Source organism: Palaemon carinicauda, chromosome 1 (genome assembly GCF_036898095.1).
Source record: "Palaemon carinicauda isolate YSFRI2023 chromosome 1, ASM3689809v2, whole genome shotgun sequence".
NCBI classification, from domain to species: domain Eukaryota; kingdom Metazoa; phylum Arthropoda; class Malacostraca; order Decapoda; family Palaemonidae; genus Palaemon; species Palaemon carinicauda.
The window spans coordinates 7525167-7550949 of record NC_090725.1 but is presented as its reverse complement, the minus strand read 5'-3'; the positions used below and the strand labels follow the sequence as shown (position 1 = coordinate 7550949).

The following is a 25783-nucleotide window of genomic DNA, read 5'->3' as shown; positions in this document are numbered from 1 at the left end:
ACATACTGATAATCATCGTGATATTGACCACTTGTCTTCCATTCTGACAGCCTTCATTAACCTCATTCTATAGATAAAATCTTTGCGAGTCACTAATTTGATCATGTAATGCAGGTGTACCGAATTAGTACCCATAGAAAATTGAATTGATCGTAATGAATGAAATTTGTGCAAGTTTAAATCTCATTAAGACTGATTTAGTCATTATTTAATTAATTTATCAAAAGATTTATTACTATTTTGGTTTAATTTAAATATTTCTGCTGCTTAATGAAAACCTCTGCCAATGTAAATGATTCATCTTTTTCTTGGAAATCAAAAATAGGATTATATCTATCTATCTATCTATCTACCTATCTATCTATCTATCTATCTATATATATATATATATATATATATATACATGTATATATATACAATTTATATATATATATATATATATATATATATATAATATATATATATATATATTACACAATATATACCTTAATATGGTGATTAGCAAAGCTGTACTAGTCAGGGCTGGTTTACTGTGAGCAACCAGTCAAATGTCTCCCACCATCGCCAATCCGCAGTTGGCCAGTGTGGTGATGAAAACTGGACAAACCCATGCCATGAATAAGAACACTTCTGAGACCTTTGTCCTGCAGTGGACTAGAAACAGTTGCATTTGTTGTTGTTTTATGCATGTATATAGTAGTCCACATAAGGAAATTCAAAAGATAATGTGTATATGTAGAAATACTCTACAGTTTTGTCCGCTACTGGACGTCTTCATAGAGCGTTTATTATGAAAAATAAGAGCTTTACTTTTATTCTTCTCCTGTACTTCTCTTTCTCTCTATTTCCTTAATCTTTCCCATCCCGAGTACCTGCCTTTGAGTTATAAACTGGATTGTATCCAGGGGTACTCATCCTTTCCCCATATTCCCCACTTCCCTATTATTATTATTATTATTATTATTATTATTATTATTTATTATTATTATTATTATTATTATTATTATTATTATTATTAACTTAAGAGCTTTAAGAAGAGGTCCAGTAGCGGACGAAACTGTAGAGCATTTCTATATATATACATGATCTTTTGAATTTCCTTATGTGGACTATTATCTATGTATATGATCACACAGACACAAACTCACACACGCAAATATATATATATATATATATATATATTATATATATATATATATATATATATATATATATATGTATATATATACATACATACATACATACATATATTCATATATATATATATATATATATATATATATATATATATATATATATATATATAGAGAGAGAGAGAGAGAGAGAGAGGCTACGTGTTTGTGTTTTTGCGTATGTATACAAATAAGAGATTTCACTTCCAACATGTCACATTTTTTTAGTGGGGTAAATGTACAGAAGGATATCATAAGTCTCATTAGTCACTTCCATCTATGATATCAGTTTTAAGTCCAACTTTTTAAAAACTTTCCCTAATCAAACTTGGCATGAATACAGCTGCCTAAAAACATTTCAACGAATAAAAGTTGATACAGTAGTGATTTAGGTTACGAGTAACTTTTGATACGAGCAAATCGCAAATCGGGTTACAAGCATGCAACTTTGAATTAGGAATTTGAGTATTGTATCGTTCTGCGAGCAAAATTCACTTTTTTTGGACAAGTACTGTACGAATGAGACTATCACGTGATGCACAGAATTTCTCTGGTGTAATGAAATACTATCTACGCTGTTAAAAAAACCGTAGTTTTAATCGGAAATTCTTCGTAAAAATATACTGTTCTCAGCTGCATTACAGTGAAATACAGGATACCGTAATTCTACCATACTTTGTTATTATCTTTTACGGATTAGTGACCGTAATATTACTACTTTTCGTCAATATATCCGTTTTTAAAACGGTAAAAATCCTGGAATTAATGTTGCCAAGCAATTACCACGGTTTTTTAATGCAAATTTTCAAGTGTGCAAGTCTCAAATTGATAAGCTGTAAATGTTTTATATGAGTTGATATTACTTCCAATGTTCTATAATATCGTTAACAGTTATATGTGTGTGTAGGCATCCAATTTTTTATACCCTCAGTTTAAAGATCTGACATGAGTCCTGCAGGGTAATATTTTTTTTCTTTTTTGTCTTTTTAACCTCTGCCAGTAGGTTATGTTTTCGAGTCAGTTTACTTATTTATCTATTTAGTGTGTGACTGCCTTTGAACAGGATTACGTCATAATACTCAAAGTATTTTGACGAAAGTTTAACCACATACAGGAAAGGAAAGGAAACGAAGAAAAATAAAATATTTTAAGAAGAGCAAAAACATTAAAATAAATATATCCAATGTAAACTAAAAAAAAACTTTAACAAAACAAGAGGAAGAGAAATAAGACAGAATAGTGTGCCTGAGTGTACCCTCAAGCAAGAGAACTCTAACCCAAGACAGTGGAAGACCATGGTACAGAGGCTATGGCACTACCCAAGACTAAGAAAACAATGGTTTGATTTTGGAGCATCTTTCTCCTAGAAGAGCTGCTTACCATAGCTATTGAGTCTCTTTTACCCTTACCAAGAGGAAAGTAGTCACTGTACAATAACAGTGCAGTAGTTAATCTCTCGGGTGAAGAAGAATTGTTTGGTAATCTCGTGTTGCCAAGTGTATGAGGACAGAGGAGAATCTGTAAAGAATAGGCCAGACTATGCGGTGTATGTGTAGTCAAAGGGAAAATGAACCGTAACCAGAAAGAAAGGCCCAAATTCAGTACTGTCTGGCCAGTCAAAGGACTCCATAACACTCAGGCGGTAGTATCTCAACGGGTGGCTGGTGCCTTGACCAACCTACTACCTATAAACATAATAAACCATTAAATTCCATTATTTTCCAATTAAATCATACTTTTACAAAGCATTATAGATATAATATTTCATATTTCAATAACTACATACACAGCAGTATTTGGTATATAACATTGCATATTTAAAACAAAATGAACAATGGAATCATATAAATTAATACAAGCCTTCTCTGCCACCCAGAAAAAAACCATAGATAAAAAGCAAAACCTATTGAGTTTTGAAAAAATCTATGGGAATCTGTGTATCAGCGTCAATAATGCAGATTAAACCAAATTAGAGTGGCGGAACCTCAGTCTTGTTTTTAGATATGAAATGATAATAATAATAATAATAATAATAATAATAATAATAGTAGCAACAACAACAACAACAACAACAATAATAATAATAATAGCAACAACAACAATAATAATAATAATAATAATAATAATAATAATAATAGCAACAACAACAACAACAATAATATTAATAATGATAATAATAACAATAATAATAATAACAACAACACCAACAACAACAACAATAATGATAATAATAATAATAATAATAATAATAATAATAATAATATCAACAACAACAACAACAACAATAATGATAATAATAATAATAATAATAACAACAACAACAAGAATAATAATAATAATAATAATAATAATAATAATAATAATAATAATAATAGCAACAACAACAACAACAACAATAATAATAATAATAATAATAATGATAATAAAAATAATAATAATAATAGTAATAATAATAATAATAGCAACAACAACAATAATAATAATATTAATGATAATTATAATAATAATAATAATATTAATAATAATAATAATAATAATTCGACTTGCTCGGGCTAGCAAGCGCTAGCAAGTGATCGCTTAGTAAATACCTCTTCAAACATTGAATGCATTTTACCCCACACTTAAACCTTATTGGCGGCAGCCTACATAACAAATAAAATTAAGTAAGGAGACACTAACGTCTGCTTACTCTTCGCTTCCTAACGAGAATTTTTTTTTTTTTTATTCTTTCTAGTTTATGATTCAACTAATGTAGGTGACCCAACAATAATGACGGCTAGATATTTAGACATTTATGCACACACACGCACGCTCACAGATTCGTCCCTTCCCACCCCTCCCCCTTTCGTAAGTACAATACACTAGTTTTTGACATTTTGTGGGAGATTATTTTATTCCGAGTGGTTGCATTTTATTATAAAGGGGAGATGCCATGAGTCATTTTATTAAGGGAGATTTCCAAAGCTAGATTATTTCAGTCATCATTAACTCCCTCGTTTTAAGAAACGAAAGTTTGTTAAACTATCTACTCGAGATACACCAGCCATACTCCTTAGACACTTCATCTCAAACACACACATACACACACACACACACACACACATATATATATATATATATATATATATATATATATATATTATATATATATATATATCCCTTTAAGGTCCACCCTAGGTTTTATGGGAAACTTTAAAAATTCCTTTTAGTATGTTGTAGTATTAGAATATACAAGACCTTTTTATTCTTGTGTACTTTAAAATTTTTTCCAAATTACCGATATAATTCTGAGAAAAGCAAGTACTGATGTTAGGGGGTATCGAAAAGAATGGGGTACATTTCATTATCGTCGGCTGCCTTCAGCGAGCAGGTGAGAGGGGCAAGGAGAGGAGGGGGAAAGAGGAGGAGGAAAGAGGAGGAGGCAAGGTGGGAATTTGCCCATACGCGCATAGCATGAAGCAAAAGTGTTGGGTGCAGTGAAGTGCTCCCGTTAAATCTAGTGGCTGAAGTTCTTGGCGCTCAGTTTGGCAAGGAAGAGCACATTTAGTGGTGACCATTAGCTGCCTGATATTTGTGTTATGGAGAACTTCGAATTCTTCAGAGTATTCGCCATGAGGGGTAATTTAATGCAATCATCATTAGGTGTAGTCTTCGTTAATGTTCGACACGGCAGTGGTAGTGCTGTCGCATCTGGAAATCAAACTTAAAACACTTTAACTTTGTTCTGAGATTATTATTTTTTTTTGTTATGCATGGGGGAGGTGATAACTCTCTCTCTCTCTCTCTCTCTCTCTCTCTCTCTCTCCTCTCTCTCTCTCTCTCTCTCTCCTCTCTCTCTCTCTCTCTCTCAAAACACTTTAACTTTGTTCTGAGATTATTTTTTTTTGGTTATGCATGGGGAAGGTAATAACTCTCTCTCTCTCTCTCTCTCTCTCTCTCTCTCTCTCTCTCTCTCTCTCTCTCTCTCTCTCAAAACACTTTAAACTTTGTTCTGAGATTATTTTTTTTATTGGTTATGCATGGGGAAGGTAATAACTCTCTCTCTCTCTCTCTCTCTCTCTCTCTCTCTCTCTCAAAACACTTTAACTTTGTTCTGAGATTATTTTTTTGGGGTTATGCATGGGGAAGGTAATATCTCTCTCTCTCTCTCTCTCTCTCTCTCTCTCTCTCTCTCTCTCTCTCTCTCTCTCTCTCTCTCAACTGTATACAATGGTCTCATATAGAAAATGACAGCAATAATATTCCAATGACCTTAAGAAAACGTTCAGAAATATGTCTTGGACAAAATGTCACCATACAAATTGGTTTGCCAAGGAACCAAAAGCGCCTATATTTGATATTTCTACAATAAACATAAACGAGCAAGTGGGTCATTCTACTGGAACTTGGTACAAAAACGTCTTTCTGTGGGCACACGTTTATATATATATATATATATATATATATATATATATATATATATATATATATATATATATATATATATATATATTTATATATATAAATATATTTATATATATAAATATATTTATATATATAAATATATTTATATATATAAATATATTTATATATATAAATATATTTATATATATAAATATATTTATATATATAAATATATTTATATATAAATATATTTATATATATAAATATATTTATATATATGAATATATTTATATATATAAATATATTTATATATATAAATATATTTATATATATATAAATATATTTATATATATATATATATATGTATGTGTATATATATATATATATATATATATATAAATATATATATATATATATATATATATATATATATATATATATATGCGTGTGTGGGTGTTGGTATGAATACGTATTTTGCGGGATGCAGCCTATTGCTCCACAGTTCAAGTGTCCTATACTCAATTCTTATTCAATGAGGCGCATTTGCAATTCTTATTTAATTGGGTGCATTTGCACTGACTCGTAGGGGTGCCCTTTTAACTCGGAACAGTTTCCTACCAGCTGATCGGTTGGACAAAATAATTCTAACCAATTAGCTAGTGGGAAACCTTTCTTAGCTAAAATGGCACCCTGTGAGTCTGTGCAAACGCACCTCATTAAAAAAATTAATTGTAGGTGGTTCTATTATTTATATTTTGTGATCCATTTTAATTATATACTGTAATTTTTGCTCTAAGAATATATGCATATAAACTTTTATTATAGTCCAATAAAGGGGTGATCGTTAATTGTTCAAAATAGAATACTCTTAGTACCACGTGAATGGATATGTTGCTATAATAATCCATTTTATGGTATCGAGTAAAATGAATTGCAAAGTCTCCTATGAACCCCAGATATGAAGTATGAGAAAGCATTCGTACTTTATTTGATACTGTTCCCAATCTAAAATGAGACGTAGTTTTGCACTTGGGTGGGTTGGTTGCACTATCAATAGTACGAACAACATTGATATCATTTTTTTAATCATATCGCCGAGTTGTGGGAAATGAAATTTCTCGGTTCAGTACTTTTTTCGTATATTATTTTGTTTGGTTTTAGTATGACAGTTAGCTGCTTTCTCCAAAAACGTTTGGCTGGACGAGGTTACATTATTAATTCATCAGTAAATTGAATGATCTTAGGCAATGGAAGCGAAATATGTATAAATATAAAGACAGGCATTTGATGTAGGCTACTGCTTCAAGAAGAGGAAAAGATTAATCACCACCACTAACCACCGGAATACATTTCCTACAAACAATTTGAAGGGTCTGTTAGAGGAGAAAGTTGAGTGCAAATTAAGGGGAGAAAGTTGAGTGCAAATTAGGGGGAGTAAGATAAAGAGTAAATATTAACGTAGACGACATAACTTATAATGGATGTGTTTTTTTCTGGGAGCAAATATGGGTGATTATGTTATGATATAAAGGGGAATAGAACTAAATATGAATCCAGAAAGTCAGTAGAATGATCGAATTAAGAGCCTTAAGTTGTCCGTGGAAGCCAAGGTGTGGATATATGTAGGGCTCGTAGAGGAACTTTTCCTCACAAGAAATAGGTATTAGATGTATGCAAGATAAACGAAATAAAATTTTGACGCTGTTATGATGAAGTATTTGCCAAGTACACGAGTTGTAAGATGAGCGGAAAAACTCTTTAGAATATCACACGATAAAGGATGGGGAGTGGTTTTTCATTAGGCCTGTGAAGTGGAAAGATTTGACTACATTAGTGAGGTAGGAGGAGAGAAAGAAGATGTAGGAAAAGTCGGAGAAATAGCCTTAAAGAATTATTGAAAAGACAGGCCTATCATATCTAAGAAAGGCAAGAGTACATGAAAGCATGGGTTGTACGGTACAACGCGTAATCGGGGTGTTGTTACTTAACTTCCTCTTTTTGAAACTTTTGCGTAGGTATAAGAAATGGCTAATGCTGTGGTAGCTTTGCAGCAGAGATAATTCAATATCAATTCCGTAGTTGAAGGATGAATTGGCAGTGACTAATATTGTTCTCCCCAGGAGCCACTTGCTGAAAGAGAAATAGCCCAATCTTGATGTAATCAGCAACAACAAATGCAGGACAAAGGCATTAGATATGCTCTTATTCATGTCTGGGGCTGGACAGTTTTCATCCCCACGCTGGCCACTATCTATTGGTGATGGTGGGAGGCAACAAACCAATCTAGTATGGGTGCCCCTGACTAGTATGGCTTTGCTGTTTACGACAATACACGAACCCTTTCACCACGTTAAGAAATCCCCTCTCAGAAAGCGTGAAATAAATACACGCACACACACACATACACACACACACACACACACACATATATATATATATATATGTATATATATATAATTTATATACATACATATACATATAATTTATATATATACATATATATATATATATATATATATATATATATATATATACATATATATATATATATATATATATATATATATATATATATATATATATATATATATTCAAATAAGCCATATATATTTGGATATATTAATGTCTGGATTCTCTTAACGACCTCGGGATCAGAGCCCCAGGCGAAATCTCACAAAGACAAGAGCTTGGCTCCGGCCGGGAATCGAACCCTGGTCGGCAAGCTTATATAGACAGTGACTAACCCATTCGGCCGAATGGGTTAGTCACTGTCTATATAAGCTTGCCGACCAGGGTTCGATTCCCGGCCGGAGCCAAGCTCTTGTCTTTGTGAGATTTCGCCTGGGGCTCTGATCCCGAGGTCGTTAAGAGAATCCAGACATTAATATATCCAAATATATATGGCTTATTTGAATATGAAAAACACGTAAAAATGTGCAAAATTTATCATATATATATACATATATATAAATACACATTCATATATGTATATATGTATACTTTATACATATGTATGTATATGTGTGTATATACATACATAAAACACACATATATATGTATATATACAGGTGTATATGCATACATACATAACCCCATATATATATATATATATATATATATATATATATATATATATATATATATATATAAATGTATATATATATATATATATATATATATATATATATGTGTGTGTGTGTGTGTGTATTTAGAAAAAAAATCTCTATTGTTTCATCGGTTTTGTTAAGATAACAGTTCACGAACATGAAAATTTCTACTTTCATAGTTCCTAGTATTAATCAATAGATATTATGATCACATTTTCAGCAATACTTCACAAATGGAAACAAATAAGTATTTCTAACGATCGTTATTGTTTCTAGACATTTCAGCAAAGACAAGGATTTTCCCCCTTCCCTTGGGCTAGTTTTTAAATGAGTGTGGTTGCCTCTTTTGTTTATATCTTTCTTAAGAAGGTTGCTGTGGCCTGATTGGTTACGTCTCTGCCTGGTGTTTGCCAGTCGGGGGTTCGAGTCCCGCTCAGACTCGTTAGTGCCATTAGTGTCTACAACCTTACCATCCTTGTGAGCTAAGGTTGGGGGGTTTGGGGGTCTATCTGCCGAGTCATCAGCAGCCACTGCCTGGCCCTCCCTGGTCCTAGCTTGGGTGGAGAGGAGGCTTGGGCGCTGATCATATAATATATGGTCAGTCTCTAGGGCATCGTCCTGATTGCTAGGGCAATGTCACTGGCCCTTTCCTCTGCCATTCATGAGCGACCTTTAAACACTTTAAACCTTTAAATTGGCATAAAAAAACTTCTCCATGCAAATCAATTACATTTTAGTCCATTCTTTTTCGGTTCAGGTTGAATTAATTTCTATTAAATATGTATCGTTTTTCTAAAATGCATTACTGATAGCTTTTGTCTGTTGATAAATTTTTTTTACAGTATTAAACAAAATACTGAACAACGTATAATAATAATAATAATAATAATAATAATAATAATAATAACACTTGTAGATATTTCTGTTGTTTTACACTATTAAACAAAATACTGAACAACGTATAATAATAATAATAATAATAATAATAATAATGATAATAATAATAACCTTTTTAGATATTATTATTATTATTATTATTATTATTATTATTATTATTATTATTATTATTATTATTATTATTATTATTATTATGCCCTTCTAGAAAGGCGAAAGTATTGTAAAATTCCGATCCTGAGCAGAAAAAAAGTATGAACTAACTGGAAAGGGCACTCGGTAGAGCGCATACCCTCGACTATATCACGTTGTATATCAAAAGATAAACATTAAATTATGCACAGTTTGACCCCAGTTGCATGCAAATCGAGTAAAAACTGAGCACAATATAGCAAATAAGACTTTTTTGACATTTTCGTGACCTTGACCTTGACCTTTGGCCAATCACTGCTGAGCACAATATAGCAAATAAGACTTTTTTGACATTTTTGTGACCTTGACCTTGACCTTTGGCCAATCACTGCTGAGCACAATATAGCTAATAAGACTTTTTTGACATTTTTGTGACCTTGACCTTGACCAATCACTGCTGAGCACAATATAGCAATAAGACTCTTTTGACATTTTTGTGACCTTGACCTTGACCTTTGGCCAATCACTGCTGAGCACAATATAGCAAATAAGACTTTTTTGACATTTTCATGACCTTGACCTTGACCTTGACCTTTGGCCAATCACTGCTGAGCATAATATTGCAAATAAGACTTTTATGACATTTTTGTGACCTTGACCTTAACCTTTGGCCAATCACTGCTGAGCACAATATAGCAAATAAGACTTTTTGACATTTTCGTGACCTTGACCTTGACCTTTGGCCAATCACTGCTGAGCACAATGTAGCAAATAAGGTTTTTTTGACATTTTCGTGACCTTGACCTTGACCTTTGGCCAATCACTGCTGAGCACAATAGAGCAAATAAGACTTTTTTGACATTTTCGTGACCTTGACCTTTGGCCAACCACTTCCAAACTCTTAACCAAATTGTCATGCAATCAAATCGGATAACAATGATAACGTAATGGTAAAACCTGCACTTTTTGCAAGTTCATTAACTCAGCTGACCTTTGAACCAATACTGCTAACAAGGTTAATGACGTCACTATATCATGTTGCATATCACAAGTTAGTCAATTAAATTATGCACACTTTGGCACTAGTTTCATGCAAATCGGATAAAAATTTACCACTATACAACAAAAAGACTTCTTTTTACCTTTTCTTTACTTTGACCTTGACCTTTGACCCAATCACTCATAATCTAATCAAATTGTCCTTGGATTTACGCTCAATCATCCCACCGGATTTCTTAAGATTCGGTCAAACAGTTTTTGAGTTATGCGAATAACAAACTCGGAGACAGACACAGAAAATACACGCCTATCAAAACAACCTTCGCAACGAAGTTAGCGAAGGTAAAATAAATATAAGTAGGCCTATGTTTACATAGAGATGTAGACGAACCATACAGGCAGCTTTATGATTTATTTTTTATTTTTTTTTCAAGATGAATGCAAACATGACAAGAATAATGTCATATGCTGCCAAAACGCTATATTTTGATTAAGTTTGATTTTGAAGTGCAATATACAACTTCCCCGATAAGCAGTTAAAGCATTTAATTGCTTAAATCACCAATCCTCTTCTAAAGCTTAGTTACCTATATACCCGGTAGTTAACTTTCGCAAATAACACTGGTTTTTCAACTCTTTATTGGGTATTTGAATTAGTTTTTCAACTCTTTATTGGGTATTTGAATTAGTTTTTCAACTCTTTATTGGGTATTTGAATTAGTTTTTCAACTCTTTATTGGGTATTTGAATTAGTTTTTCAACTCTTTATTGGGTATTTGAATTAGGTTTTCAACTCTTTATTGGGTATTTGAATTAGTTTTTCAACTCTTTATTGGGTATTTGAATTAGGTTTTCAACTCTTTATTGGGTATTTGAATTAGTTTTTCAACTCTTTATTGGGTATTTGAATTAGGTTTTCAACTCTTTATTGGGTATTTGAATTAGATTTTCAACTCTTTATTGGGTATTTGAATTAGTTTTTCAACTCTTTATTGGGTATTTGAATTAGTTTTTCAACTCTTTATTGGGTATTTGAATTAGTTTTTCAACTCTTTATTGGGTATTTGAATTAGGTTTTCAACTCTTTATTGGGTATTTGAATTAGATTTTCAACTCTTTATTGGGTATTTGAATTAGTTTTTCAACTCTCTATTGGGTATTTGAATTAGTTTTTCAACTCTTTATTGGGTATTTGAATTAGTTTTTCAACTCTTTATTGGGTATTTGAATTAGGTTTTCAACTCTTTATTGGGTATTTGAATTAGTTTTTCAACTCTTTATTGGGTATTTGAATTAGTTTTTCAACTTACAATTGCTTATTTGGAAGATTTTTCTTTTTCAAGGATTTTTCTTTTACCACTAATAATTATTTATTAGGAGGATTTTTCTTTCCCGCTTTTAATTGCTTATTTGAAGGATTTTTTCCCCGTTAACAATTACTCATTTGGAGGATTTTTCTTTTCTCACTTACAATCGCTTATTTGGTAGAATTTTCCTTTCCCGTTTACAATTGCTTATTTGATGGATTTTTCTTTTCCCATTTAAAGTTGCTTGTTTGGAGGATTTTTCTTTCCCACTTATACTTGCTAATTTGGAAGATTTTTCTTCCCATTTACAATTGCTTATTTGGTGGATTTTCCTTTTCCCATTTAAAGTTGCTTGTTTGGAGGATTTTTCTTTCCCACTTATACTTGCTTATTTGGAAGATTTTTCTTTCCTCGCTTACAATTGCTTATTTGGAGGATTTTTATTTTCCAATTTCCAATTGCTTATTTGGAATATATTTCTTTTCCCACTTACTATTGCTTATTTGGAGGACTTTTATTTTCCCACTTACTTTTGCTTATTTGGAAGATTTTTCTTCCCATTTACATATGCTTAGTTGGACGTTTTTTTTTCTTCCCATTTACTTATGCTTAGTTGGACGTTTTTTTTCTTCCCATTTACTTATGCTTAGTTGGACGTTTTTTTTTTCTTCCCATTTACATATGCTTAGTTGGACGTTTTTTATTTACTCTTATAATTGCTTAGTTGGACGTTTTTTTTTCTTCCCATTTACATATGCTTAGTTGGACGTTTTCTTTATTTACTCTTAAAATTGCTTATTTGAATGATTTTTCCCCCACTTACAATTGCAAGGTAGTAGGTTGACCAAGGCATCAGCCACCTGTTGAAATACTATTACTGGAGAGTAATTGGGTCCTTTTGTTGTCCAGATAATACTGCATTGGATTTCTCTTTGGTTACGGCTAATTTTTTCTTTGCTTACGCATACACTATATAATCTGGCATATTCTTTTTACACATTCTCCTCCTTGCTCATACACTCAACAACAGTAAGATAACCGAAAAATTATTTTTCACTCTAGAGGTTAACTACTCTGCTGAAATTATTCAGTTGTTAGTTTCCACTTGGAAAGGGTAGAAGATAAGCACCTCTTTTAGGAGAAGGACTCTCTAAATCAAACCATTGTTTTCTAGACTTCGGTGTTGTCATAGCCTCTGTACCATGGTCTTCCACTGTATTAGGTTAGAATTCTCTCGCTTGAAGGTACACTCAGGCACATTATTCTGTCTGTTTCTTTATTTACTTTTCTCACTAGGCTATTTTCCCTGTTGGAGCCCTTGGGCTTATAGCACCTCGCTTTTCCAATAAGGATTGTAGCTTAACTAGTACTATAGTAATAATGCTGATGATAATAATGATGATCATCATCATATATTTTATTCTCTTTCTATATGCCTGTTTGAAATAGATTACATGTATTCATTCAATATTCCTTCCTGGGGAAATATTGCTTACCCTCATTCTATACACATATTTGGATTGCTTTCCATGTCCTCATTCCATGTGCCAGTACTTCCCTATCCTTACTCCGGAATCTTGTTTTGGAGAAATTTCATTTTTTCCTTCATATGACTTTCTGGAATGGTTTTCAATTTTTCACTCCATATGGCTGTTTGAATTAGTTTCCTTTTGCCGATTCCATATTCCTTTTTGGAGTAGTTGGCTTGTCCTTGTGCTAGCATTCCAATTGCCAGTTTAGAGTAGTTTCTGTATCCTCAATCCATATAATTTTTGCAGTAGTTTCCTTTTCCTCCTTTCATTTGTGTTTTGGAGCAGTTTAGCCATCCTCCTTCCATATGCGTGTTAGAAGTAATTCCATTGTCCTTCCACATACCTGTTTAGAGTCCTTTTTCTTTCATTTTGTGTGCCACTAGGAAGATGTTTCTATATCGTCTTTGCGCATGCATGTTTTGAGCAATTTCCATATATAATTTTAATAGTTTCCATGTACTCACTTCATTTTTTTTTTTTAGAATTGTTTCCATATCCTCATTCTATATGCCTATTTGGAGTAGTTCCTATGTTCTTATTCCATGTTGCTCTTTAGAGTAGTATGCCAGTCCTCATTCCTTATGCCTGTTTAGAATATTTTCCCTATTGCCTTACCATGTGCATGCCATGAGTAGTTTCCTTATCGTGATTTCTACGTATATGGGTGTTTTGAGTAGCTTCCTCATCTTCATGCTATATGCCTTTTTGGAGTGGTTTCCCTATTCTCATTCCATATGCCATTTTATAACAGTTTCCATGTCCTCATTACTTATACCTGTTCTACATCCATTCTTTATGCTTATTTGGATTAGTAACCACATTCTTACACTGTCTTCCTGTTTACAGTAGTTTTCCTTTCCCTGTGCCACGTGCCACCTTTGAATTGTTTCCTTTTCCTCCTTCCATGTGTTTATTTAGGGTAATTTCTCTCTACTCATTCCTCTGTCACCTAAGAGTAATATTCATGTCCTAATTTCATATGCCTGATTAGAACACTTTACTTATTCTGCATGTCTTTTTGCTGATTCCATATTCCTTTTAATTTCCCTATATTAATTTTATGTCATATTTATGTAACTTCCTGACCTTTGTCCTCATTCTATTTGCCTGTTGAGGAAGGTGTTGGATATACTGGAGTCTGGAAGATTAAGTCTTGTACTGTTTTATTAAATCAACTAGCTTGGCCATTGTATTCACTGCAAAGGCGATAGCATTAGTAAAGGTTTTCGAGCTTGCCTTAGAAACTAAGGGCAGAAGTTATGTAATATATTGAGACTACAAGAATGTACTACTTTCTCAAAAGTTATAATCGCCTCTACCCTTTAGTTTAGAAAGCTCAAGAGTAGTTCTTCCACATTTCCTGTGGGCCAATTTATTTTTATTTTGCTGGGAATTCATGAAAATTAGGTAGCAGACAGGGAAGCAAAAGGATTTGTTTGATTTATTGATTTAAAGTTTTCTGGCATCCTGACGTCTGATCTGCTGGCCCTTCTCATCAAGGCCACAAGAGATAGTGCCATTACCCTTTCTTCTTTGTCAGTAGCACTTCCGAGGTACCACCAGACCGTGGGTATTGCTTGTATTAAAGGCTTTAGAGTTTAAATGATCCAGCCTTTCTTCAGAACAAGACACTTTTCTCTTAGGACTTTGAGGAAGATTTATGGATACCTGTAAAGGTCATCTGCTGCGTTCTACCTCTCAAAATGGGTCCTCTTCTGCAATTGGTGTCATAGGAGGAGTGTTCCCCTAGTCACAGTAAATCTTTAGCCAATTGCAGACTTGCTTATCTAATTTCGATGAAAGAAGCATCTCCCAGTCTCAGCTTTGAAAGGCAATCGCTCACCCTTGAGCCAAGTGTTCAGGCTAAAGGGCTTGGACCTCTCCTTGTGGGTGTTGTCCATGTTTGTGATTAGTTTTGGACAGTCTGTTCTCTTCAGAAACTCTTGCCCCTAAAGTTGGAAGTGAGCCATGTCTTCAGATTCTAATGCACCTGCCTTTCAACACTCTAAAAAGGTTATCTTATATAAATCTCACCCTCGAGACTCTTCCTACTTGCTCTCTTTGACATTGGTGAAGAGGGAAGGTGAGCTTCGCAGACATTTTTTTTTCTTTTTTACCAGCTCAGTCATTCAGTGGGACGTCGTCTATATAATTTGCCTTTGTAGCAGTTTGCGGCAAAGACACAGAACGTATCAATCTATGAACCTGGGTTTGATTCATTCTCAATCCTTTTCCTCTGAGATTTTGTTGGGATCATAATGAGATTTGTTTGGGTCCATTGAGAGCACTGCTGTAGCATCTGATGGATCAGTACCTCAGGTTGGAGTGTTGAATAATCAATGTTAGCAATGTCAGGAACAAGAAGGAAGTATCCAAGGACTCTATATCCTTCGTGAAATAGTCAAGCGAGTGTGCGCATCATCTGTTGAGAGAGAAAGCTGCCGAGCACAATGTATTGATTGATTTTAAGTTTTCTGGCATCCTGACATCAAAGGTCATTGACACCGACTAACTAGCAAAAATGATTGTTCACAAAGTCAAGGGTATCATCCAATGATATCCTTCAAGAACCTTTTGGTATATTTGGTGATAAAAGCAACAGTCTTGAAACATCAGACCACCCCCTTTTATTTCAGTGAAATTACTCACAAATCCTAAGACACTGTTCCTTATGGCTCTATGGTAGCTGCTCAACAGGTTATGTAGTTTCTTCTACTCCTTCTGAGCATTTATTTCTAACCATGTATCCTGTCCTAAATCTTGAATGGAAGGGAAAATGATTTTCTCTTCTATTTCTTTCTTTTCGAAGCCGGAACCACAACTGTAACAAAGGCAGATAACCTACATTTCTGAGCGTCAGTTCTTACAGACTTGAGTCTGTTCTGTGTAATTTTTCTCATCCTCTCATAACAAGGGAGAGGATGGATGAGTCTCTACTAAACCCATTGCCTCATATAAGTCACGGTGGGCCACTTTAACGCAAGTTTCAATTTTCCGGGAAGACCAAGGTTCTTAGACCTAGTACAAAGTTCCTTTTAGCTAGAACTGGTCCAGACCCTAGCAGCTGCTATATCTATGCCCAGCTGCTTAGGTGGTTATTGAAGTTATCGCCACTGCTTTTATTATGTGACCAGGTTTCCAGGGAGAAGATCAATCCAGTTCGGATCGTAGGGACTGTTTCCCGCCAAGGAATGTTTCTTAGTTGAAAGGAAGAACAGGTTTTTAGTCGTGTAGGAACAAATGACAAATTTTATAAGGCAAATTTTACTCCTTCTACCGATAGAAACATGAATCCTTTCGATAAATATCTATCCTCAAAATAACTCTCGCCAAAACTCAAAGTTTCTTGACTCAGTAAGGTAAGTAGGTGAATGGATCCCCCTTACCTACTTGGTATTTGCCAAGTTATGATGTCAAAGGTTAAACATATTCCAGCTTGCACCAAACAATGCTCCAAATTAAAAGTACTCAAGTTTTTGTAGCTTAAGAATATCCAAATTACTTGATAAAATTCCTATATTGCATTAGTATTGAAATAAGAAAATTCATCATGTAAATTTAGTTTTATGTCTTATCTTTATATGAATTTAAAGTACAGTATAGTAATAGAAAGCATTCAGAACTATTAAAAGAATTTAATAATCTACAGCAAAATGAATTTGCTTTAATTTGCTGTGAATTACTGTACAGTGTTCTATTTCAGGGATACTGCATCGCACATTTTTTATTCTGGTTTTCTTGGTTGTTGGTACAAGCTTGATTTATCTGCTTGTTAGTGGACCTCCCGTTCACAATCTCGCAATCTCCAGTGTGAATATATCGTGGTCAGGTATGTTCTTTTGTAGTATTGAAATGTGGATTTCATTTTGAAAGTACTGTGGCGTACTAGGTACTGTGGCGTACTAGGTACTGTGGCGTACTAGGTACTGTACTGTAAATATTAATTGAAAAAATATAAATTGTCTTAGCAAGGGATTATTTTTCATGTTGGTAAAGTTGTAACTTGAAAAAAAGAAAATTAGAATACCTTGTTCTTATGCAATCTCAGAAGTTTCTTATAATATAGTAATAACTGATTAATAAAAATTTCTACATCTCCATTTCAATAAGATGTATTATTAAAGTATGAAAATATCTGTCTCAGCTTTAGCACCACAAGCAGCTTCTTCAGGAGAGGATGTTTACAGTATTTTTAGCTTTCAAAGAGAAAGTAAATTGAATTAGACAAGTTTTTGTCTGCTTAGATCACTAAGCAGCTGAGATCACTAAACAGATTTTTCCTAGACTCAAAATTGACCACCACTACGTTAATTACCATCGCTATTGGTTATGTCAGTCACTACAGATCAATTATTAAAACAATTTCCTTTAAAGCTCTCAAACACCAGGTCTTACGAGCTAATTGGGCTTATTATTGAAGTTATCTATTATTATTATTATTATTATTATTATTATTATTATTATTATTACTTTCTAAACTACAACCTTAGTTGGAAAAGTAGGATGCTATAAGCCCAGGGGCTCCAACAGGGAAAATAGCCCAGTGAGGAAAGGAAATAAGGAAATATAAAGTATTTTAAGATCAGAAATAAGTATTTCTTATATAAACTATAAACACTATAACAAAAAGGTAGGAAGAGAAATACAATAGAATAGTGTGATCGAGTGTACCCTCAAGCAAGAGAACTCTAACCCAAGACAGTGGAAGGCCATGGTACAGATGCTATTTCACTACCTAAGACTACAGAACAATGGTTTGATTTTGGAGTGTCCTCCTAGAAGAGCTTCTTACCATACCTAAAGTCTCTTCTACCCTTACCAAGAGGAAAGTAGCCACTGAACAATTACAGTGCAGTAGTTAACCCCTTGGATGAAGAAGAATTATTTGATAATCTCAGTGTTGTCAGGTGTACGAGGACAGAGGAGAATATGTAAAGAATAGGCCAGACTATTCGGTGTATGTGTAGGCAAAGGGAAAATGAACCGTAACTAGAGAAAAGGATCCACTGTAGTACTGTCTGGCCAGTCAAAGGACCCCATAACTCTATAGCGGTGGTGTTTCATTTTCATTTACCATCTTTGAATTATTAACAACGTTCATTTAACTGTATATGTAGGTAGTCATATGTCACTTTGCTGCTTTTTATGACCCTTGGTTTTTTCTCTAATTCAGTGTCTGTTTAAAGGTAACACATGAATGACAGAGGCAAGGGATAGGTAATGTCCTAGAGACTGACAATGTATACATATGATAAGTGCCCAAGTCCCTTTTCCATCAAGCTAGGACCAAATACGGTAAGGCAATGGCTGCAGATGACATAGCAAGTAGACCACCTACAGGCTCCCCCATACTCGCCCCCCCCCCCTGGTTGACAAGGATGTTGTGGTTGCAGATACTACAAGAAATTATCAAGATTGAGTGGGTCTCGAACTCCCATCGAACAGATTGTCAGATAGGGATATTTCTAATGGGCTACTATCTATCATGAAGGAATTTATCTGGGTGTGATTGTTTGATGAAGTCTCAAGGACTCCAATGCTTCAGACTTTTGATAGGATGAAACCTCAGTTGTTCCAACTCCATCCATCCATATACCAAGGCACTTCCCCCAATTTTGGGGGGTAGCCGACATCAACAAAGAAACAAAACAAAAAGGGGACTACTCTCTACGTTCCTCCAGCCTAACCAGGGACTCAGCCGAGTTCAGCTGGTACTGCTAGGGTGCCACAGCCCAACCTCCCACAATTCCACCACAGATGAAGCTTCATACTGCTGAATCCCCTACTGCTGCTACCTCCGCGGTCATCTAAGGTTCCAACTCAGTTTACTTTGATCTTTGCTTTGGGTATGGTATCTGATCATCACCATTCCTTTCCCATTTTATTCGTTTGTCCTATCGCCCCTTCTATTTCTATGTATCTCCCCTGATGTTAATATTACTTTGCCCTCTAAGCTGTTCTCACTTCTCGCCTGCTTTAATCAGTCTCCAACATCGCTGTTTCTCGGACAGTTGATGTTATCCAAGAGACGTTGGGAACCATCTATTTTCCCTTTTTTACGAGTGTTCAAACATATCCTTCATTGAACGATGAAAGTTAACCCCTTTTACCCCCAGGCTCTTTGGAAATTTCCAACCCTTAAACCCCGAGGGGTTATTTTTTCCCCAGCACATTTTGCAGTTTATTTTTTTTTAAATTGCTCTAACAGCCTTAATTTTTGTCATAGAGAGGTCAGGTTGATCTCATTCTCTTGGAAAATGCCCGAATTTTCTCAAAAAAGTATCAAAAATATGAAAATTAAATTTTTATAGCATTTTTTCGCAAGGACGTACCGGTACGTCCATGCCATTAAGAGCTGAAAATCATAAATAATGAAGAAGGACTTGGCAGCTATTAAAGGCAGCCATTTTTAAAACTCGGCAACTGTTTATTCTCGTCAAGATCGTGAATACAATTTGCAATAAAAATATAAACAAGTACTTCCTTTCTTATACATCACATAAACTTCAGAAAAAATATTAACAATACGTAAACAAAAGATAATGGAAAATAAGCACATAATTGGTAAGGTAAACTAAACTAACTAATGTAAATTAAAATACTACACTTATATTCTTAACATACTTCCCAACAGAGTTCCCAAGCTCCTATAAAAAAAAATCCCACCATAGTGGCTCTTAAGCTCCTATGAAAAGATAAAACAATCTGATATCTTCATTAACAGTTATAATCACTGTCATAGCAATATTCCATCTTCTAAGTCTTAATAACTTAAACAAGACTGGGAAATAAGGAGAGACTAGATTTCAAACAATTATTCAAGGAAATACCATTAGGCCCTCTTACTTGAGCATCAAACGCAGGCGTTATCTTTGAGGAAGTGGGTCTTTATTTACAGATCTATCTAAAATACAGAAAGCAGGATAAGAACTTTCCAGTTCAGAAAAAGGGACCTCAAGAATAATAATATCCTGTACAAAACTTATAAGTACTCTTAATGAGAGAATTCCATGATGAAGTCATTGAGCTTCAGCACGGCATTTCATTCCCGTGCTGAAACTTGTGAAGGATGGTCTGCATGCAGTCACGTCAACCTCCCTTAGACCATCATTTATGTTATTACAATGAAGAATACTGAGAACTCTGCTCAGTGTGTGACTACTTTTGATGTGGTAGTATGCTATCAGTTTGTCCGAGTGATCATCATTTTATGATTGTGGGCAATACTATTGACACAATAGTGCCTCACCATGGTAACTCCCGTAAAATGCAGTGTATGGAGTGTTCCTAGTGCTCTTTGTGAAAAAAACCTAGTAAAGTGGTTCGGGCTGGTACAGAAGAAGATCTAGTAGCTTCCTCCTTCAAGTGGATTCAGTCTTTTTCGGTTGCCCAGATCAGGTTTAGATCAGGAAAGGTGTTCACAGGAAGAAGAATGAAGCAGAGGTATATCTCCCGCTGTCTGTAGGGGATGCTTTATTTTGCAAATTTCCTAACCATCATCTATACAAATCTAATCCAAACCTACCTTGCAGGTTCCATCTGTGAACAAATGACCAGAGGTGGAATGAGAGTGACTTTTGTGCTGAAAGTCTTCAGGAGTTGTTGAGGGGGACAGAAGAAGATTCCGTATCCCTCCTGGGTGAGTCAATACTTTTGAGGCCACCTTCATTTAAAGCTTTTCAATTCACACAGCCACCGAAGAGGAAGACTTCATTCTATTAGTAAATCATGCTGTCCTTCTTTCACCTCGAAAGTGCCTCCTTCATCCCTCAGGTATTCACTAGTGTGTCCAACAGTCTTGGCTTGGGCCTTTTGGAATAACCTTTTCGGATTCTTTCCCAATCAAGGTCAAGACTCCCCCTCACACTTTTTTTCATGATCTGAGGATACTTCTCATAAGAAAGAATAAGCAGTTGTATTCTAGCTGGAGGCTTCTCACAAGAAGCTACTTGATACCTCTAGTGAGAACCTTTCTTTGGAGAGAGTGACAGAGCTCACCTGCTGACTACTGCATTAAGGCTTGGTCGGTGGATCTATAGACCAGGTGAGGATGATCAAATGCACTTCTCTTATTTTTCAAACTGTTCAGTGTGATTGAAAAGGATTAAGTATTAGTGATCAGATTTGATGAAAAAATTAATTCGGTTTTAATAAATTCCTTATGCCATAAATTGATAAAATATTTGCTGCCAAAGAGTAACCTGTTAAGTAAGATGGCTATACCGTTAATCAGTGGGCATTTCTTAGTATGAAAGCTGGATTACAAAGCCATTTTTATTTAAAGTAGAGCCATGTATTTGTAGAACAAGAATGGGCCCTCTGTAGTTCCTGGTTGTTTCATCTATTACATTACGCTTCATATGGATCGGCCATTATTTCCTTATGTTTTTAGTTCTTGACAGAAAACCTGTAATCATATAGGAGAATTGGAAGAGCAAACCTCATAGTGGGAAAACGACAAGGGCTTATCACCTAATGAATCAGCATACAATATCTGTTACAGTAGCTTGCTGAATGGGGTTTAATTTTTCTGACTAAGGTCAAGCATGTGAACTCAACATGAGAGCTTGTAACTTAAATTGAATTGCTGTTTTGGTACAAGATAACTTCATATCTTTTGTAAATAAAGGTAATTAAACTTGGGTTTCCATTCCATGAAATGTTAAAATTATTTCTAAAACATCCTGTTTTAAATGCATTTTTATTGGGGAGTGAAAAAGAGAACTGTGCCAAATATTAATGCAAAGCTATACATATACGTAAAACACTGAAATTTTTGTTTTTGTGAATCTAGTCCTGCATATTATTTTTAACAATGTTCTTCTCTTCCTTTGAAAGCATCAACCTAAACAGGGTGTTTTAAATAAATTTGTCATTCAACAGGTGTGAGTCATCTTATAAACACACCGAATTGTGTTATACCTTATATTGACCCATTCCATCCAAGTCTTAAGAAATTTATAGCTGAGGATCCTAAGACAGTAAGTTGATTTATCAAACTTTTAAGGAATATAATGTATTGACTTGGGGATTTTTTGTATTGTCTTACTGTGATTAAAGTTTGGATGAAATAAATGTGACATGAGTGTTCCATTGTACATAAAATGGATTTGTTACAATATGTGCGACAATTTTGGCTTTCAACTTATTATTGTTGGGATTAATATACTATTAAGTCTCCAAGGACTCTCCTGTAAAAGTCTAGAACAGCAAATTCAATATGACATAAAACACCAAAGAAATGTTGTCTTCCTTACTTTAGGGTGATGTTTCAATTTGAAAAGCACAGAGCTGGCGTGCATAAGGGAGACCAACGGCTTCAGATTCTCTGAAACGCATTTCAAAACCTCCAATTCTGAAATTCGACTGGTAACAAATAACACATCATTACCAAGAACAATAATAGCTCCAATACTACCGGGACACTGATTTACTTCCAGCCGCCATTTTAGATATCGTATCGAGAGCGATAACACTCTAGAATCCAAAATGTTGTGAATTGCAGTGCCTACATCTACTATCAAGTAAAAGTAATCCAAGTTCTGAATTCGCTATCTAGTATTTTTGGTTGTAGTGTTAACGTAATAGCTTATGTTTTGAACTTTCAATATGGTTTTCTGTATACAGTACTATTTGGAATTGTTTATGCAATATATATATATATATATATATATATATATATATATATATATATATATATATATATATATACATTCTTATGAAGCTGGTCTAGTGTAGAGTAAATAATTTATTTATGTATTTCTTATATGTATTTAATAGATGAATAGCCAGGTCATAAGCTGAGTTCTTCTCACGTAGGTATAAGTCTTGTATGTAAATAACCTAAGACTTTCGTCGTTAATTTCATTGTATTCTTCATTGAAGTTGGTATATGTAAATTTACGTTATTTTTAAGAATTAACTTTTTATTTCACGTATTTTGTTACTAAGTCTTACGTAATGTATTGAAGAGTGCTATACGACCCAACGAGCTAAGAAGGAAGGCTTATGTATTTTTTTTTTTTCATGAGGTATTGCATCATGTTTGTGAGAAAATACGCAATTCTTATATTTGCCACAGGTTTTGGAAGGTTCTCGAAAACCCCAGCGTTAGATTTCATCTTTTTTTTAATGTTTGAGGACGGGGGTGGACAGAGCTGCTGAGAGACAATTGCCTTGCAAACAAGGTTCGTTCCTCTGAATTTTTGTCTAGTTGATAGCTTAACCGTCACTAGGTGCTAACCCCCATGTGACGAGAATAATATATTTAGAAGGATCTAGAATAACTAAGTCAATATATATGTGGCCATAGGGATGTGTAGGGCAGAAGAGAAACAGCCTGTCCTGTGAAAGACCCAAAGTCCATCCTCTTTCCCTTAAGTGCTTCGAGCGTGTCCTCTCCAAAGTGTATGTTTTAATATAACATATATCGTGTGTAGTGTGTTGAAATGCTACGGAATTAAAGGTGATTTCAATTTACTATGTCATAATACATGCTGGCATTATATAAATTTTTGTAACTGGCCCTGTGCAAGTAAGATACGTGAAGTGTATTTATTTTGGCTTTACTTTGTGTGAGCTGATTACTCTATGTAATTTCTTTAAGAGTTTAATCCTTAGAGTGTTAAAGGTTATATATTTTCATTAGTTATCAAGGCTGAATATTGGTGTAAAATTTAATATTCAGTGAAACAAGTGATTATATAATTCTCAGAGTGTAATTATTTCTTTTGTCTTAGTCTAAGTTTTGTTCATACAGTACTTAATATTTCGAGTGATTTATTTTTTGCTGTAAATTCTTTCAACGTGTCGTAGTTTTTATAGAATATATTCATTTTTGTAAAGTGTGTATTATTTCGATCACCAGAGTTTGTTGCAATACTCTCTCGTATCATTGTTAAAGAATCGAAGTAAGAGATTGTTTTGAATATTTCTTATTAATAATTACCCAGTTTTGTTTTGAGTGTACTTAAGAGACCTTTTGATAGTCAGTGTTTTTATATATTGCCATCTTTGAGTTATATGATTCTTTCAGAGTTCGGGTATTATTCAAATATAACAGATTAATGTAAAAACAAACAGGCGAGTTTGGAACTCGAGAGGTTATGTAGCTTACTAGCCGTAATATATATAATGTGATATTTTGGTGCCCAGACCCTTGGGATCGAGCGAGTCTGTTTTAAATATTGGTTATAACAGGGCTCTGTCTTGATTAAAGGTTTGAATAATTTATTCTTGATTGGATTTTGTGTATTGTTAGGCTATATTTTTTTAGGAGAGGTAAAAATTTGTTGTAAAGTACAAGATGGCACAATTTAATATCCAAGAATTTTTGAATAACACTAAAACACTAATGATCAGGAATTGTCAGAAGCTAGTGTAACTGAAGCTCAGTGGCTCTCTATTTTAATGGGCGTGAGGACCATTGTCACTGGGAAAATTGTCACTGGGAAAATTGCCACTGGGCACATTCCCCATGTGGGAACATTGCCCAGTTTTTTTCTAAGATAATTTGCTATTATACATTTAACTTATTCTTTAATTCAAAAAATAATTAACTAGTTTACTAGTTAAATGTTACTTACAACCTATTTTGTTAATATTTCCATAATTAGAAATAAGTAATCTGTTAAACTGTTATTAGAGTGTTGGACAATGTAAGCTAAACATCTAATAAACTTTTACGTAGATTACATCAATAAAAAAAATATTTCGTTGATATTTTCACAAACCTAACCTAACCTAACCTAACAAAAACTTATTTTCAATATCTTATACTTTTGTAAAGGCAATGTACCTAACGGCAATGTTCCCCCATGGACAATATTCCCAGTGGCAATTTACCCAGTGGCAATATTCCCACATGGGCTATGTATCCAGTGGCAATGTTCCCACAAGGGCAATATTCCCAGTGGCAATAAACTTAGTGGCAATGCTCCCAGTGGCAATGTTCTGCATATGATTTTAATGGCATGTAGTGGCCATGCAGCGAGTGGAATGATTAAAGCCCAAATCAAGTGTCTAGCCTTAGAAGTGTTGATAAACTCGGGGAAATTATCAGAAGAAGATATTGTAGCAGCTCATGAACTGTTGGAGGAAGCTGAAGAAGAATTTGTAGTGAAGCAAAGACCAGATGGCCCACAAAGTGAAGGCATAAGAGCAGAAAGGGACATAGAGCTTGAAATTCAACGAATTGCAGTGGAAGAAAATTTTTTGAAGTTTAAGATAATAGCAAGAGAGAAGGAAATGGAAGCAAG

At 34.1% G+C, this 25783-nt stretch overlaps 2 protein-coding genes across 2 annotated transcripts in view; one reads left to right on the top strand and one right to left on the bottom strand.

Annotated features, from left to right (window-relative positions):
- The window catches only part of LOC137646734 (proton-coupled amino acid transporter-like protein pathetic), a 157931-nt gene that overhangs the window by 37052 nt on the left and 95096 nt on the right, over positions 1-25783 (bottom strand). The window lies entirely within an intron of this gene.
- LOC137646725 (uncharacterized) overlaps positions 4605-25783 on the top strand; it is a 53833-nt gene continuing 32654 nt past the window's right edge. Inside the window, exons 1-3 of the mRNA XM_068379835.1 lie at positions 4605-4790; positions 17230-17355; positions 22410-22507. Coding sequence (XP_068235936.1) covers positions 4751-4790; positions 17230-17355; positions 22410-22507 — 264 coding nt within the window. The 5' untranslated portion in view covers positions 4605-4750. The remainder of the gene's footprint in view (positions 4791-17229; positions 17356-22409; positions 22508-25783) is intronic.